Consider the following 18,748-nt stretch of genomic DNA (forward strand, 5'->3'; position numbering starts at 1 on the left):
TGACTTGGAGTTACATTGTGTTTAAATGTTACCTTAATTTTTTTGAGCAGTGCAGTCATATGTTTCAAAAGAAGACACTGAAGCAAATGTTTATTAATTAACCAGATGAAAAAAAAAATTTATTTGGTCTGAACGTAGTTAAACAAAAAAGTTTATACAAAAATAGTTTTATACAGTTAATTACAGTTTACTTAATAGAAGTAGAACGAAAAAAAAAAAACATGAACACATTTACTGAAGCCCATTTTATTACTTCAAATGTTAAATGGTAAAAAAATGTCCAGCACAGCTGTCTTATTAAAAAAAGGAGAGTTAACTACAATAAGTACTAAGATTCTAGTTTAATAAACAGATGAACCTGATGTCGTTGAATGACATAATAGCCGATCAGTGTACAGTACATCTTATGAAGACCCGTAAAGCAAAGAACTACTTCTGAAACGTATTGAATACAGCTTACAAGCTTTAAAGCTTGAGCTTCTTCCTTCTACCTCTGCCATCTGGAGCGCCATCCATTTTCCGTTTCTGAGCCTGCAACAGGAAATTGTTTATACTTAGTATCATGACATAACATGGTAAGTCAACAGCAGCACCAGCCTTGTTTAGCTTTATGTCAGTCACTGACTTTCTAAAAATCCATACACAGCTTGCTTTGCTCTCTAAGGAAAGCACTGAAGAGCATAAACCTACAAGCACTTCTGTTTTTACCAATCAGTACCTGGATCCCTACCATTCTAAATTTGACCTATCGCTAACATGTCAGAAGCCTGTTAAAAAAATTGTTACCCTATACTGTATGTGCATGTAGACAGATTTGCTTTAAGTTATACATATGGTCACTTGCAGAACCCACTACTAAAGAAGGCTTAATAAAAACTGATACAACTCCTAATTAAGTGGCTTCAGTAAGAGGTGACTTGACTAAAAAGGAGAAGATGTGGGGCTCTAACAGATCTGCGAAAATTATTGAAAATGGACTACGAAATAAAACAAAATGAAAGAATAAAGATAAAATGACTTACTGAAGAAGTTTTTGGTCCACGTTTCTTTTTCTCCGCTTTTTCCTTCTCCTCCAACTCAAGGTTTTCCCTTTCAATTAAAGTGATCAGAGTGTTGCACCTTCTTTGTAGTTCCTAGAAGATTATAACAGTACAAACTGGTTTATGTATTTCAGACAACTTTGACTTCAAAGTGTTTAAAGAGAGAACATGACGAACCATATTTTCAAAACTAATAAAGATTATATTCCCTAACTACTAACACCCCTGCAGCCCCCCAAAAAATAAAAAAAATGTTCCGAGTTTTAAAAAGCTCTTTATCATACCTTCCCCCTTGCTCACATTGTGTGAGCTCTAGGCAGGAGAAAGTGGGCATTCCCCAGCAGGCACAACATCACTGAAGCCTGGGCGAGCTGAGCCTCGCCATGCCCTCCACGCACTTCCTGAATTTTGTCTCCTCCCGGCCTGGCAGGAGACCAAACTAACTGTTTGACCTGCGCATGGAACAGAACAGAGCCACCTAGTGGCCATTTTTTTTCAATCACATTAAAAAAACAAAAAAGTGGAGAATTTTAACAGCAAGTAAATAGCAAAGTGTCAAGGACAGTATATTAAAAGTATAGATTATATGAAAGATTATAGAGTACCTGTCAATGAACTAAAAGGAATCTCCTTTAGCAGCAACCAAGTATCGCCAGATACTCATTTCATGTAGTACAGAAGCTCAAAAGTATTCAAAACCCAGCTACAGGGAATTTAATAAAATCCTTTAGCATACAATACATATAAAATGGCATGACCATCAGCATACAGTCAAATTACCCTTTTTTCATTCGTGTCTCCTGAGACAATATTTTTTGATAAGCAAGTTGTTTTCAACGCACATCTTCTGTATGCACAAAACTTGATTAAAATATCTACGTTCACTATCCTGTGTAAATGATAATTTTATTCTGTGTATTGCAATTATCACAGAAAGAACAAGTCTGTAGCACAATTTTATTAATTATTTTAAAGGTTTTACTACCTTTGTCAGAATAAAAATTGTAGCCGCATTTATATTTTTATTCAATGAGGCCACATTTTGGCTTGTTAGATTAAGCAGCAGTTTGTATCAATTTTAAAGAACACATCGTATTTCATCCTTTATTGGGAAAAAGGGGTTAAAGCGTACCTGTCGTTTCAGGTGACTTAATAAACTTCTGCGTGTGTACATGGGGCAGCAAATTAATGGCCATCATATAACTTGTATATGGTATTTTTCAGCAGATGCCTGCTCTGCATGGTTTATCTGTAATTTGCCTTTCTTCCACAGCTAACGGGCAGAACCTAAATTTCATACACACACAGAGGAAGGGACCTGTACTTATGTCTCTACAGCCTGGAAGGTATGAGAAACCAGTATTAGTCAAAACTGTGCATAAAGCCCTATATGGGGGGGGGGGGGGGGGGATTATTTTACTTGGCTGTTTTATCTCTGCAGTGCTGCGGTTTTTACTGGCTTACCCCCTTCCATGTCAACATGCTTGTATTGCCCGCCTTTAATTTGATGACTGCTCTTACAGGTTTATTTGATTTCCAGAGAGGAATACTGAATTTTGACAGGGGGGGGATGTGGAAAGAAACCCGATAAAGGAGAAATAGGCACCTTTGTCTAATAGGATATCTTACAAGTTTCTTGACATTAGATTGTAATATTGCCCTTACCAAAAAAAATAAAAATTGAAATGACAGGCACCCTTTAAGCAAAAACAGAAATTCTGCCATTAAATATATGGCATTCATTGACTGTTAAAGTGATAACTATAGTTTGGGCAAGTGCAACAAAACTAATTGTGTTTTTTTATGCAGAAAGACTGGGGTGGAGATTTTTTAACACTTACCGTAAAATCTCTCTCGAAGGATCCATTGGGGGACACAGACCGTGGGTGTATGCTGCTGTCTCTAGGAGATGTGACACTATGGCAACAAAAACAGTTGGCTCCTCCCAGCAGGATATACCCGCCTTCAGGCTCTGAGCCAATCAGTTTAAGTTCCAGAGCAATAGGAGGAGACTAACAGGTCAAGAAAAACCCAAAACTGTCCGAGAACCAGAAGAAAAAACATAACTGAACACACCCTTGGACAGAGAACCAAGGAAAATCCCAAACAGGTGGGAGCTGTCCCCCCCAATGGATCCTTCAAGAAAGATTTTACAGTAAGTGTAAAAAAAAAATCTTTTCTCTATCGGCTCCAATGGAAACAGACCATGGGACGTACCAAAGCCATCCCTTGGGTGGGCAGATAAGCAGTCAGGCAGACGGCCGTTCCACTGCCGCCTTTACGGCCCAGACTAGCATCAGCCGATGCGAAGGTATGAACTCTGTAGAACCTCGAGAAAGTGTGCAAAGACGACCAGGTAGCCGCCTTGCAAATCTGCGAGGCCGAGGCTCTATTCTGGAGAGCCCAGGATGCCCCAACAGAACGGGTAGAATGAGCCACAACCCTGAAAGGAGGAATCTTCCCCTTACAGCGATAGGTCTCCGAAATGGCAGACCGAATCCACCGAGAAATGGTGGCCTTGGAAGCAGGTTGTCCCTTGCGACGACCTTCCGTAAGGACGAAAAAGGAATCACACTGACGAAACAAAAGTGATGGAGAGATAAGACCGAACAGCGCGAACTACATCCAGCTTGTGTAGTAAGCACTCCTTAGGATGAGAAGGAGCAGGACAAAAAAGACGGGAGTAAAATGTCCTCATTGAGATGAAAGGCCGAAACCACCTTAGGCAAAAAGGAGGGATCTGGCCGGAAAACAACCTTGTCTTGGTGGATCACCAGAAACAGAGAACAGCAGGAGAGAGCTGCCAATTCAGACACCCTCCGGATGGAGGTGATAGCAACAAGAAACGCCACTTTCCAAGAAAGGAGGCGGAGAGACACCTCTAAGGGGCTCAAAGGGTGCACCCTGGAGGGCACTCAGAACCAATTTCAAGTCCCAAGGGGGAGAGGGTGACCGATAAGGAGGAACAGCATGCGTCACTCCTTGAAGGAAAGTCCGGACATGAGAATTAGAAGCCAGGGGCCGCTGGAAAAGAACAGTAAGGGCCGAAACCTGACCTTTAAGGGAACTGAGAGACAACCCTAGTTCCAACCCCGACTGCAAAAAGGAGAGAAGACGGGGAACCGAGAAGGTTACCAGGGAGAAGTCTTGAGCTTCACACCAACGAAAATAAGACCGCCAAGTATGGTGGTAAATTCTTGCAGAGGAGGGCTTTCGAGCCTTGAGCATGGTGTGAATGACTTGGGAAGAGAAACCGCAGGCCCTCAAAACCACGGTCTCAACCGCCACACCGTCAAATACAGCGAATGTAAATTGGGGTGGCAAAGCGGACCCTGAGAGAGCAGGTCCGGACGGAGCGGTAGGCGCAGTGGAGTGTCATCCAGGAGCCTGATTACGTTGGCGTACCACGACCTTCGGGCCAATCTGGAGCTACCAGAATGGCGGGAAAGTCCTCTAACTTGAGCTTCCTTAGCACCCTGGGAAGGAGCGGAAGAGGAGGGAACAGATAGGGTAGGGCAAACCCCGCCCAACGAATCACTAGGGCATCCATGGCCAGAGCCTGAGGGTCCCGGGACTTGGACACAAATGGAAGGATCTTCCGATTGTACCGGGACACGAAGAGGTCCACGTCCGGAATGCCCTAGAGGTCGCAGAGTTGTGCGAAGACCTCTGGATGTAGAGACCACTCGCCGGGGTCGGGTGAGGACCGACTGAGGAAGTCCGCTTCCCAGTTGAGCATCCAGGGAATGTGAATCGCCGAAATGGCCAGAACCTTGCTTTCCGCCCAGATGAGAATCTTGGTCACCTCGGCCATGGCTGCCAAGCTGTGAGTGCCGCCCTGTCGATTTATGTACGCCACGGCCGTGGCGTTGTCCGACTGAACGCGGACAGGACTGGACTGAAGACGGGACTCCCAATGAAGAAGACAAAGAAGAATCGCCCGTAATTCTAATATGTTTTTCGGAAGAAGGGTCTCCTGGTGAGACCAGAGTCCCTGAACCGTCCAATCCCTCAACACGCCGCCCCAGCCCGACAGGCTGGCATCCGTTGTAACAACCTGCCAGTGAAGGGAAAGAAACGACCACCCTTGGAGAAGAAGGGGGGAGCGGAGCCACCAGAGTAGAGACAGACTGACCCTGCGAGGGAGAACAATTTGACAATCAAGGAACAGAGGAGACCTGTTCCATCGGGAAAGAATTGCCAGTTGAAGGGGGCAGTAATGAAACTGGGCAAAGGGTACGGCCTCCATAGTTGCCACCATCCGACCCAGGACTTCCATACAAGTGCGGATGGAGACCGATACCCGGGATCGAAGGGAGCGGACCCCCGATCGGAGCGCCAGACGTTTGTCCAGAGGAAGACCAATCCTGGCAGAGGCCGTGTCGAATTGAAGTCCCAGGAAGGTTAGAGACTGGGTAGGGCGGAGGACTGACTTGTCCCGGTTGACCATCCACCCGAAGAGAGTCAGAGTGTGGAGAGTGACGTCCAGATTCTCCAGAGTCTGGGCTCTGGTTGGAGCCTTGATGAGAAGGTCGTCCAGATAGGGTATCACTGAGATTCCCCTCGACCGTAACAGGCCCATAACTGGCACAAGGATCTTTATAAAGACCCCAGGAGCCGTGGCTAGACCGAAGGGGAGAGCTAACAATTGAAAGTGCCCCTCCGGAACCACAAAGCGGAGGTACCGATGATGGCCTGGGAATATTGGCACATGGGAGGTAGGCATCCTTGATGTCCACAGAATGAAAAGAACTCCCCTTGTTCCAGGGACGCCACCACCGAACGGAGAGATTCCATTCGGAAGTGGCGGATGAGAAGGTGAATGTTGAGACGCTTGAGGTCCAAAATTGGACGCACAGAACAGTCCTTCTTGGGAACCACAAAGAGATTTGAATAGAAACCACAAAACCGTTCCCCTGGAGGAACGGGAACAATAACCCCCTGAAGAAGCAGAGACTGGAGAGCCGCTCGAAATTGCTTCACCAGGAGACCGGGGGGCCCGGGAGCGTAAAAAGCGAGCCTTCGGAAGGGAGGCAAATTCGATCCGGTAACCGTTGGACACCACATCCCTGACCCAAGAGTCCTGAATGTGAGAGGTCCAAATGTCTCGAAAAAACAAGAGACTACCTCTCACCCGAGAAGAAACCGAGGGTGGGGGCCTCACTTAATGCAGAAGTGGGCTTGCGGTTGCCTGATTTGGGCGCAAAGCGGCCGGACCGGTTGGAGTCCGACTTCCAAGACGGGCGTGGCCGGAACGAGGGAGCCTTCCTGTCCCGCAAGGGCACCTGCCCGGACCCTTTGCTGGAGCCAGAGGTCCGAAAGGACCGAAAGGAAAAGGGCTTCCTTTGGGAAGTAGGGCGAACCTTATTTTGAGGTAACAAGGAACTCTTACCTCCCGTTGCCTCAGAGATAATTTCATCAAGGCGTTTGCCAAAAAGACGGCCGCCTGTAAAGAGAAAGCTCAGTGAGACCCTTTGGAAGCGCCAAGCTTTAAGCCACATATAGCGGCGGAGAGCTGCTAGGTGACCCACAGCAAAAGCAGAACAGGCTGCCTGCACGGAAGCTGTGCACAGGAAGTCCCCAGCTTTAGAGCATTGGAGAGCCAGAACAGATAGAACCTCCGGGGGGGATCCCGCTAAGATATCCTGATGGAGCTTTTGGCACCACTCCGCCAGGCCCTTGGACACCCATGTCGAGGCGAAGATGGGACGAGGAGACGAGCCAGCTGCTTCAGTGGAAAACTTCGCTAAGGATTCTACCTTCTTATCCGTGGGATCCCTGAAGGCAGCGGCATCTGCCAGAGGCAGTGTAGTCGCCTTAGAGATCCAGGAAATTGGTGGATCCACTGAGGGAGGGGAAACCACCTTAGTGACAAGGTCCTTGTCAAATGGATAACGTTCTTGAATAGTCTTGATTCCCGGAAACCTCTTGTCTGGATGTTTCCATGCGGTTTCCAGAATGTCGTCAAAGTCAGCGTGAGAGCTGAACCTTTGAAGTGCCGGCTTAGCACAATGAAAGGATACTCCTGGATTGACATCCGAAGATCCTGGGTCCTCGAAGTGAAAGGTGTCTCTTAGGGCTGTCACCAAAGAGTTCACCGTGATGGGCGGTCCTCTGAGTCAGATGCTGGCTCGGAAGGCTCGTTCACCAGGGGAATGAGAATGAGTAGAGGCAGTCTGGCGTGGCAGAGCGGCGACTCCGAGAACGTCCTCTAGACATTGTGCCCAGATGACCGGGGGGGGAACGGGACGGGACCCGCGAGAGGAACGCTCACGTCTATCTGAAGACTCAATGGAAGAGTCAGACGAGGCACCCCTAGGACGCTTGTGGGAGCGTGAAGTATGTGGAGGCAAGGAACAAGCCCTTCCAGAGGTCCTGCGCAGGGAAGACCCCTTCAAGGCGGACACCACTTCCCAGGAGGCCTCAGCCACCGAACGGGAGACTTTGGTCAAGTCAGCCATATACTGGGACAGGGAAGAAACCCAGGCTGGTGGAGCGGCTGAACCCACCGGGACCGAAGGGACATCAGGGGGTACCAAGGGAGCAGTGGAGCAGGCAGGGCAAGTGGGCTAAGCAGAGCCAGACATCTTGGTATTACAGTGCTTACAGAGATAGTAAGTCACGGAAGTTCCTGGTTTCTGTTTAGAGAAAGGAACAGCTCTGGATACGGACATAATGTAGAAAGAAAAAAGGAGATAGGAACTTTCTCACCCTAGTCTGTGTCCCCTGTCAGCTGCAGTGAGGAGAACTTGCTCTGAGCAGCTAGAAAGAGAGTGAACAGGCCAGCCAATAGGAAGAGAGGGGCGTGCCTGAAGCAAGGCACTCTCTAACTGACCCCTTCTAACTGAAAATTGCGCCCACGGCGCTGATTGGAGGCTGCTTCGCGCCTCTGAGAGCTCCTAGCCCTGTGGGCGGAGCTATAGATGGCCTTAAAGAACTGTCATGGCGCCTGCTCCTTGTCCGGGGCGCACCTGACGGCTAAAGCGCCCGGCTCACGGCAGCGCCGCGGCTATCAGCCGCATATAAGGCGCTGCCAACAAAACGAAAGTAAACCGGTGCTGAGATCGTCCGGCTCGATACAGCGCCGTGGCTGACAACCGCATATAAGGCGCTCACATGGTAGCACAAGCACACACATAAGTGAAGTGCACCAAGCACACACACATAAGTGTAGTGCCCCATAAAAAAAATGCCCCCTCAGGTGCCACTGCTCCCCCAGAATAAAGTACAGCCCTTGCATAGGCGAGCCCATAAAGTGTAGGTGGGCCAAAACAGAGGGTCTCCAGAGGTTGCGAGTTCGTACCTATGGAGAAAAAAAGGAGGGTGGGGGGGGGGGGGGGGGGAGTACTTACCTCAGTCAGAAGAACATAACTAAAGGAGTCTTCAGTGAACTTTAGTTACCTGCATCACGCCTGGCTGCTATGCGCGAGCGAGGCGAGCAGGTAAATAGGGGGACCCGGACCCATGAGGTACCACCCAAGCACTGACAGTTGGCGACGGGGGGTTAACAGCGCATATACGCAATGTCTGTGCCCCCTCACTCGCAATGGGGAAACGGGGAACCGCAGTCCTCGAGTCCCCACCTGAAAACAAAAGAAAAGCAATAAAAAAACTAACACGTCCCTAACTAGGAAAACAAAAAAACAGAAGACCTGGTCTGGAGCAGTCCAGATCATGTCCCCCTCCTTCAGACACTAAGCTTAAACTGATTTGCTCAGAGCCTGAAGGCAGGTATATCCTGCTGGGAGGAGCCAACTGTTTTTGTTGCCATAGTGTCACATCTCCTAGAGACAGCAGCATACACCCACGGTCTGTGTCCCCCAATGGAGCAGATAGAGAAAATTAGAATAAGACATGCATACCTGACGAATGTCAGACTGGAGCCTTATCAGATGCCCTACCTGGTGTGCAGCAGTGTCTATCCATGCCAGGTGGTGGAAGAGAGGCACTGCATAATCCTTAAAATAAAGCATTTGTCTGGAGACATGTAAAAACTGCTCACCATTGCAGTCCTTGACTTCAGGAACCAGTCAAATCTGAACTGAGGAGAGTTCCTGATGCACTGCCTAAGTTCGTCATAAACATTTTCTTTATCAAAACCAAGTTTGTGCAACATGCAGATAAGAAAACGATCTTCCTCCTCTGTGTAATTTTTTCCTTTGTTGGTGCCATAAGATATCCTCAACTGATGGAACGGTGCCTTGTAACGTCCAATCTAAAAATACAGAAAAAGCTATCTTACTCTTCTGGCCATTATAACAAGATACAAAAAGTAAGAAAACTCAAGATTTCAAATAGTAAAAAAAAAATAAAGTCTGATTACCTTTGTGTCTAATGCTTTCTTTATACTTATTCTCCTCTGTATTCTTGCTTCTCCCCTTTCTATTTGAGCCATTATTTTCTCTATGTCTTGTAGTTCATTGCATCTTTCCCAGAACACCGCTAAAAAACAAATTGAAAAAACTGTTTTAGATTATCAGTAAATAACCAGCTGGTAACTGCTCTGCAAAAAAAAAAAAAAAAAATTATAATAAAATAAAAAATAAAAATACACACCATTTACTACATGACAGTAAAGGTTTTAATAAAAAATATTCCAAATGCCCAATCTAAATATATTCTAACCTCTATTATAATATATATATCTACTGATATCTCTACTGATCTTTTGATAATTCCCAGTTACAGATGTATGTATTTCTGAAAGCTCAGTCAGATTTTTATTTTAGTGGCAAAAGATAGTTAAGGGGGTAATCCAGGAAATATTTTAAAAAAAAATCATTTTTTATTTATAAAAAGAAATACAGTACAATACAATACATGGGGTAAAAAGGAATATTTTACCTGAATACTCCATTACATCATCTGGAGTTTTGCCCTCCACTTCACGGGCAATATTTTCAATGTCATCCCTTCCCCATTTTTCATTGGCCTTTACAAACTGATTGAAATCTCTCTTGTTCCAATTGGTGAAACCCTAAAGCAGGTAAAGGAAACAAGTTACATGAATTATGCCATTTTACACCTGGGGATGTGCTGTGGCATTTATACTGCCCAAAGCCGCCGCCACCCGCCCCCCTCCCCCCAACAACAGGTCCAATAGGCAGAGTTAGAAGACTTGGGCACTATCCTCCCTATGAGCCAGTGATCATGGAGCAGATACAAAATCCACTAGCACACAGCAGGATTGTGAAAGAAACCATTGTAGTACAGGCTTGTAGCTGCTTTCATGAAAACCTACAAATTACTGTAATGCGTATAATAGTACCAAAAGTCTTCACAAGCAATTAGTACACATCAGTGACCAACACTTCCTCACACACCTGTGTTAGCAACTTCTCCTTTTCGTCCAGTTCTTCATCATTCAGAGGTTCTGCTTCATCGATTTTTAACTGTTCCTCCTTTTGTGCCTGGGCTGCATTTGGCAATTCTGGATTTCGAGGTACCTTATAACCAATTGTTTTCCTATAATAGAGAATTTCTTTCTCCAGTAATTCAAACAATCGTGGAGGAAAGAACTGAAAGTCCTGAACATTGGGCTGTTTTGGTGGTCGTGGAGCCTAAAAAAATAATAATTAAAAAAAAAAATTTTTAATTAGGACACAATGCACCGTGACCAACAGGCAGGCGTAATTTTTTTGCCAATGATATTTCACACACTACAGTCAGACAAATAGTATTTGGCCACTTACTTTGGGTATTTTGGGCTCACTGACACGAAGTGCTTCTCTAAAATAAGCATCCACTGCATAGTTGGCTTTTCTTTCACGCTTTGGTGGTTCAATCCACTCTGTAAATGCCATCTAGGAAATAGAAAACAAAAAACTTAACATTTTGTATGCTACAACTAGCCCCTCCATAGATTTAGGCAAACATAAAATAAGATTAAGTGGTATTAATTCTTGCTGACCACCAGTGCTCTGGCTTAAATTTCTATTTAGGGTCTTAGAGGATCGAGATACGGGCAAAAATAAATACCTTTTGCTTTTCTCTGTAATCTTCACCTTCAAAATTATATACACTGGACTCTGTATCCATAGTGAAGTTTCTCAGTGAACTTTCACCCATGTTTGAAAGTTTTTCTTTGAGCTCCGCCGTCTAGGGAAAATCCAATGAAAGCTTGTTTTTAACATGTAATGGTCTTCATTAGAAAACTCATTTATTTAAAGAAACTTTTACAATACAATTACAAGTACAAATACACGTACCTTTTTTTCACCCCTTTCTAAGATACCATCAATATCTTCATCAGTGATTTCACTGTCCTTTGAAGCAAACACGTGGGTAGCACCATGTCTGATCATCTGAAGCATTTCATCCTTTCCTAGCTTATTTAAGTTTTGGTCGACTAACCTTCCTGTATTAGAATACAGAGTAAAAAAGCTAATATTGGATTATAAATCACAGCGGTAAGATGTAGACACGAGAGCTCACAGGAGGTATTAGCAACATAACTTTCTTTATACACAGAAATGACAATCTTATTTTGACTTATTACTGCTAAACATCCATCAATTTCCATATTATAGAAACAGTCAAGCTAAACCACCTTTCTTCCCAGGACCTATGGTTACGTCCTAGCACAAGTATTTTTCCCTTGACAAGACATACCCATAATATCTCCTGCTCTCCTGGACCCAGCACAGGAGCACACTAGCAGGACCCTGCAATCATGATTCCACCTCAATTGCCAAGACAGACTGCACTGGTCTCAGCAGTTTTAACCCCACAGATGCCATGGTTAGTGCTGACCACTGCATCTATAGGATTGCCAGGGGGTAGGAGCTCCCCGATCGTGGGGTCCTGATGGTTGCCATGGCAGGAGGAATAGAAATGATGGCCTCCAGTCAAGTACGGAAACTTGTGAGGTCCAGTCATAGGCAGGAGCTCACAGGCTGCATAAACTAATTTAATAAAAAAATAATGGCTGTCAGAACATGGCAAGACAAAAAAAGGGGGGAAAAGGATTTTGTTGTGAAGATAAAAATATAGAACGAGAGGGTTCAGGTTTTTTTTTTTTACAATATTGTGGAGTTTTTCACAAAAAATATAAAGACCAATATGTCAAAGAAAAATAACTCTAAGAATAGCATTAAAAGCATTGCAAAGTTATAACCACTTGGAGAGCTAATATTCCAAAAAGGGGCATGGCCTTTTACACCAAAACATCATTAGAGTTAAACATAGTAATTTAACTCACTCACTGAGTGAAATTTTATCTTAAACTATAAAAATCAGTAAATACATACCTTGCTGAATCACTATGGAATCCAAACGGAGTTTCATTTCTGCTCTCTCCACAATACGTTCTTCAACTGTGTTGTCTGTTATGAATCTAAACACTCTTACAGTTTTCGTCTGCCCAATTCTGTGTGCTCTGTCCTAAAAAGGTTACGTTAAATCCATATGTAAAATGAAGCCCAGTGAAAGGTTATATTTGCCAGCAAGAAAGTATTGTGTTCTTTACACAATGTTTAAAAGGAACTTCCAGTAAATGGCCTCTGACTGTTAGCTATGTTGTGCTATACAAGATTATACACCAACAAGCTGTCATACACAAGATGAGGGGGGAAAAAGTGGTGGAATCACAACATACTGCCATTAACTACAGCACCATGAACGATCTGTTTCCTACCGTAGCAAACAAGAGAATCGTCACTAAACTCATGTATAATGCAGGGAAAGGAATAGCCACAAAATATTTTATAAACCTACCATGGCTTGAAGATCTACTTGAGGGTTCCAGTCAGAATCATAAATGATGACAACATCAGCTGTAGCAAGATTAATTCCAAGTCCACCAGCACGTGTGCTCAACATAAAAAGGAATTTTGAACTGCCAGGAGCATTAAAAGCCAAGATGGATTCCTGAAAGATATATACATTATAGCAACGTTCTAACACTATTGTAATAGAAGCAAAAACAGAAGGAAGTACTAACTTGTCTGTCATCATGTGGAGTTTGTCCATCCAAGCGGCAATATTCAAAGTTTTTCCACATGCAGTAATCTTCCAAGATATCCAAGACTCTTGTCATCTGGCTGAATATCAGCACACGAGAACCTAAACAGAACAAAAGCACACTTATTACACATGGCATGGAGAAAATAACACTGATATCTACAGGGTTCAAAAGGTATTGAAACATCTTAGATAACGTAAAACAGCAAAAAAAATGGTCTTCTAGAATAAAAAAGCCTGCACTCTCCCAGTACCCTACCGCACAATGGAGCCGAAGGCTGGGGGAAGGGAACAATGGAGGCCCATGCTGCTTCCTAAGAAGACTCGCACCAACCGGAGAGTCAAACATCACGGAGTACCTTCAGAGATGTGCATACTCCACAGGCTTTCTACCAGAGGACAAGAAACCTGAGGGGTGGCTTATTTTTATATCCTCATGTTTCCTGTCCCCTGGAGGTCCTCTCCAGGGGTGCTGTCATGAGCAAAGGGGTAAAACATTGCTTACTACATTTTTTTTGTGGTGATAAAATCCTGTGAAAATGGCAACCAGACAGATCTCATTTAATTTAAAGTCTACCTGTCATTAAAAACCTTATATAATGGAGCCTGCACAGAGCCCTACCTGTCCTGCCCTCACTTCCTGTATTTGGACTCCTCATAGAAACACAGGCAATAGAAGCAGGGACAGCATTTATTCACCCAAACACAGAGATTACTTAACGGGTAATTTTTTTTTTGTTAGCTCATGACAGCACCCCTGGAGAGGACCTCCCACCGTAGGACAGGAAATCTGGGAACATAAAAAGGGATGTGCCTCTCCACATCTCAATTCAAAGTAAAGTACTCCAAAGGAGTCAATAATCATAGAAAATTATTTTCACTCTCTAAATGAATTAAACAATTTTCTTTTTAGGGCAGGATAAATGCGGGGTGCTGTCATGAGCTAATGAAAAACAGATTACCCTGTAAGTAATCTCTTTACCTGATCGCTCATGACAGCGCCCCTGGAGACTTACAATAGTAACCAATCAGGACGGGACTACCGCCTGAAGGACTTTACTTCACAAGGTAAGATCAGAAACAGGATTTAACTGCAACCTATAATGTTTTTTAAATAGTATGTTTTGAGGACCATTTAGCTGCCCTACAGATCTGGTCCAAAGAGGCTTCAGCCTTCTCTGCCCAGGAAGAAGCCACTGCTCTGGTAGAGTGAAAAAAAAGGAAGGTGGATCCGGATTCTTTGTAGTATAGGCTAATGTAATTGATGCCCTGATCCATCTACTAATAGATGATTTAGAAGCAGTCTTGCCTTAATTAGGGCCAGAAAATTGGACTAAAAGATTTTCTGCAGAACAAGTCCTTAGTAAAGTCCAGATACTTTAGGAGACATCTTATGATATCAAGTTATGGAACTTTACTTCACCTAATGTCTTGGCTCATCGCAAAAAGAGGGAAGAATAATCTCCTGAATTTATGAAAATCAGACCACTTTCTGCAGAAAAGATGGTAAAGTTCTCATTACTACTCTGTCATCTAATATCTTGGAATAAGGAGGAAAGGCAGAGAGCACTTTCAGTTCTCCTACCCTCCTAGCCATTGTTATTGCCAGGAGGAAGCACATCTTGAGGGTGAGCAACTTGATGGAAATAGACTCCAGAGGTTCAAATGGTGGTCCTGATAAGGCTTCTAACACCAGATTAAAATACCAAGGGGGAACAGTAGGTCTTTATAGAGAATTTAATCGTGTAGCCCCAGAAATAAAACATTTTAACTAGGATATTATCTGCTAACTTGCAGTTAAAAAAGGAACTAAGTACTGAAATTTGTACTTTAAGGGTACTAGGACTTCGCTTCTTATCCAGGCCTAACTGGAGGAGATTATGGATTTGAGGGATGTTAGGATCTCCATATGGATCAACTGCAGGTCCCACTACTCTTAAGAAGGCTCTCCATGTTCTTTGTTATATGGCGGATGTTGCGTCTTTCCTACGTGCAAGGAAGGTGTTTATTACTTGGTCAGATAGGCATCTACCTCTCAGCATCCAGACTGTTAGATGAAGGTGAGCCGACTGAGGATGATGAACAGGTCCCTGGTACAGTAGATCCTCCCTGTCTGGAAAAACCCATGGTTGTGAGACAGACATTGTCCTTAGCAAGGCCAGAAGGGCGCTATTAATAGTACTAAGACTCTGTCCTGTCTTATCTTTTTCAAGACACGAGGGATAAGGCAAAGAGGTGGGAAAGCTTACCCTCTCGGTTGAGAGAATAGAACCTGTGAATCTTCCTGTTTCTGGAAGCAAAGAGATCGATAGAGATTTTTCCAAACCTTTCCGCTATAATCTCAAATCTCTCCTTTTTAAGACACCATTGGGACTAAAGAAGATGAACTCTGCTCAGGAAATCTGCCACTTTGTTGCCATTCCTTCTCAGGTGAACCGCAGAGAGATGCTAGCTTGGAAGGAGAGACTTAACATGAACATATCAGCACATCCTTCCCTTGGATTTGAGAAATAAGCAAAGATATTGTCTGGAACACTGCAGAAAGCTCTTTGTAATTTGATGTAGACTGATGCATCTGAGGAGACCATCGGCCTTGAAGAAGATGCTGGCCGCAGGAGGCACCCCAACCCCAAGGACCGGCATCTGTAGTTATACTCACTACAGATGAGGGAGACCAAGGTACCCCTTGAGATAGGTTGTTGGGGTTCATCCACCCTTGTTTTTGACGAAAGGGAAAATTCTTGGTTTAGTGATTAGGGATTGCCATCACACTTTTGAAGGATATCTGTCTGCAACATCCTGGATCTGTACTGAGCCCATTTCACTGCTACAATACAAGAAGTCATCAGACCTAGTACTGACATTGCTTCCCTGAAGGTGCATAAGTGAGACTGGAAAATAATTTCTACTCTGTCCTTGATGAGGACCTGTTTGTCTAGAGGCAGGTTAGAAAGCTGAGACACTGAATCCTGAAAGATGCCTAAGAAAACGCCCTGCCTGAAAGGGGTTAAGTGACTTAGTAGGGATCGACCAATATCGTTTTTTTAAGGCCGATACCGATAATCAGAGGTTAGGGCCGATAACTTATACTGATATTCCAGTATAAGTTACCGGCTATTTATCCCCCTCGCGACACCGCTGCAGATCATTGATTTAAAGAGGGCACTTTAACTCAATGAACTGCAGTGGCTTTTGCAGTGCCATAGACCGCCACACGCTTCTCCGGGGGTCCTCCTTAGTCCTATCACCGCGATTGCCCCCCAACCCCCCCCCCCCCCCCCCCACCGGCCCCATTGCCTCCCCCATCCCCGGTTTTATAATTACATGTTCCCGGGGTCCACTCTACATCTGGCTCCGGTGGCGTCCTCCTGAGCTGTCACTGTGCGCACTGACGGTGATGTTGCTAGTCATTGCGCACAGCGTAACGCAGGACGCAGCAGGAGCCAGAAGTAGCGTGGACCCCGGGAGCAGGTAATTATAAAACCGGGGATGGGGAAGGCAATAGGGACGGGGCGGTGTGGTGGACGTGGCATTATCGGCAAGGTAATTGCCGATACCGATAACGCCCAAAATCGTGATTATCGGCCAAACCTATAATCGTTCGATCCCTACTTATTAGATTCAGATTCAAACCTAGATCTTTCAGTATGGAGAAAACTACTTGAATGTGCAAATGAAGGGCTTCTGAGGAGTCTGATACAATCATTAAATCGTCCAGATATGGAACTAACACGATGTTTTGGGTTCTTATGAATGCTGCCACCTCTGCCATCACTTTGGTGAATACCTTGGGGCTTGAGAGACCCCAAAGGGAAGGGCTTGGTACTGTAAATGGACCCATGCTCCCTCCATAAACACCGAAACTTTTAATAAGAGTTGTGGATGGGAATATGGTAGTAGGCGTCTTCTAAATCTACAGAGGCCATCATGCAATTTGGAAATCGAGAGATTGTGAATTTTAGGGACATCCTGAATTTTTTGTATGACAAAGTTTAACTTTTTCAGATTTATTATAACACTGAAAGAAGAGAGGGGAATAGAATCCCCTCCCCTCCTCCCCCTGGGGGTCTGGAAACAGGATTTTGAGCAAGAGAGATACTTCTGTTGTCAATGCCTCTTGTTTCACTATCCCAGTGGGAAAATTTGTCTGGAGAAAGACCGGAACTCCAGAAGGACACCCGATCTCAGGGTGGATAGAACCCAGGGGCTGGAAGAAATTTTCTCCAAGGCCCGCAGAACCTGGACAGACGGTGGGAGAAAGCAATCATAGTTTGGGATCTTTGGAACTAGACTGTTTGTTGGGATTAGAAATGAGCGAAATTACAGTAATTCAATCCGTCATGAACTTCTCGGCTCGGCAGTTGCTGACTTAAGCCTGCATAAATTAGTTCAGCTTTCAGGTGCTCCGATGGACTGGAAAAAGTGGATACAGTCCTAGGAGAGAGTCTCCCAGGACTGTATCCACCTTTTCCAGCCCACCGGAGCACCTGAAAGCTGAATTTATGCAGGCTAAAGTCAGCAACTGCCGAGCCGTGAGGTTCGTGACAAATCGAATCACTAACTTCGCTCATCTCTAGTTGGGATTGAAGAGGAAACCTCTCCACTTTACTAAGGACTTTAAATTTCCTATTGTCCTGAATCTTCTGATTAGGCTTTCTGGATTGTTTTTTACTACGAAAGGAATCAGGGGCACGATCCTGAGTGGGAAACCCCTTCTTCGTACCAGAAGCCTTCTCAAGTACTTTGTCTAAGACAAGACCAAAAAGGTGATCTCCAATGCAAGGGGTGGAACATAGTTTGCCTTTTGACCCCACATCTCCCTTCCACTGCCTAAGCCATGTGGCTCTCCTACAAGAATCAGATAAAGCAGCTGCTCTGGCACCCAATCTTACAGAATCTACCAAAAAAATCTACCGCCGTGGAAATTACAGGTAAGGATTCTAAGATCTCTTCTCTAGGGGTCTGGTTAACAAGATGGGATTGTAATTGTGAAACCCAGACTCCTAGGGAGCGAGTGAGCGACACATGTAGCAGCTACATTGATTCTGATAGAAGCTGTGGCCGCTTCCCAGGTTTTTTTTTGTTAAAGAACTCTGCTTTTTTGTCCATTGGATCAGACAGAGTTCCTAGATCCTCAAAAGGGAAGGCGGATTTCTTAGTCATTTTAGCCACCGGGGCATTAATTAACGGGGCTCTATCCCATGACTTAGTGACTGACTCCTCAAAGGGGTACTTTCTTTTAAGGAGTTTAGGGGAAAAAAAAGATCTCAGGATTTTCTGATTCCTTAATTATTTTGCCTCATACTTTTATGCAAATTAAATGTACAGGACTTCTTGGGGCCTAAGCCTTCGTATAGGGAGTCTTCGGCCGCCGTGACCCCCTCTCTGCCCTCCTCAAGATTAGCAGTTATGCGGGTTGCTTTAAGGAGCTGATCAGTATCATCTGGAGAAAAGAGCAATTTGGATTAAAATCCTTCTTGCTCTTCAACAGAGGAGGAATATAGAGTAAGGTTTTCCTCTTGAACACTAGGGAAACTGGAAATAGCAAGGGTGACCACAGAGGAGGCTGAAGAACCCACATTCCCGACAATTCCTAGTCCTTTAAGGGATGAATCTCTCTCCTCCCAGTTCATTACTCTTAGGTTGCTAGCAACTGCAGAGGACTCCTGAGCCACGATAACTTCAATTTAGACTTTTTATAAGGCAGGATCTAACGGCTTTCTACATTCTGCATATTCCTTATTACG

The 18,748-nt window shown here is 44.6% G+C and overlaps 1 protein-coding gene across 2 annotated transcripts in view; it reads right to left on the reverse strand.

The window, feature by feature from the left end:
* Positions 1-326: 326 nt before the first annotated feature.
* Positions 327-18,748, reverse strand: part of SMARCA5 (SWI/SNF related, matrix associated, actin dependent regulator of chromatin, subfamily a, member 5) — a 31,800-nt gene continuing 13,378 nt past the window's right edge. Inside the window, exons 12-23 of one of the 2 annotated variants that reach the window (XM_056562884.1) lie at positions 12,982-13,103; positions 12,756-12,908; positions 12,290-12,422; positions 11,249-11,397; positions 11,019-11,138; positions 10,733-10,843; positions 10,364-10,600; positions 9,885-10,017; positions 9,364-9,482; positions 9,043-9,255; positions 1,023-1,133; positions 327-531 (exon numbers count right to left, since the gene is read on the reverse strand). In XM_056562884.1, coding sequence (XP_056418859.1) covers positions 466-531; positions 1,023-1,133; positions 9,043-9,255; positions 9,364-9,482; positions 9,885-10,017; positions 10,364-10,600; positions 10,733-10,843; positions 11,019-11,138; positions 11,249-11,397; positions 12,290-12,422; positions 12,756-12,908; positions 12,982-13,103 — 1,667 coding nt within the window. In that variant the 3' untranslated portion in view covers positions 327-465. Of the gene's footprint in view, positions 532-1,022; positions 1,134-1,653; positions 1,744-9,042; positions 9,256-9,363; positions 9,483-9,884; positions 10,018-10,363; positions 10,601-10,732; positions 10,844-11,018; positions 11,139-11,248; positions 11,398-12,289; positions 12,423-12,755; positions 12,909-12,981; positions 13,104-18,748 lie in introns of those variants that run through there. The other variant, XM_056562885.1, reaches the window with a different exon arrangement.

The sequence above is a fragment of the Hyla sarda genome, chromosome 1, assembly GCF_029499605.1.
Source record: "Hyla sarda isolate aHylSar1 chromosome 1, aHylSar1.hap1, whole genome shotgun sequence".
Classification (NCBI taxonomy): domain Eukaryota; kingdom Metazoa; phylum Chordata; class Amphibia; order Anura; family Hylidae; genus Hyla; species Hyla sarda.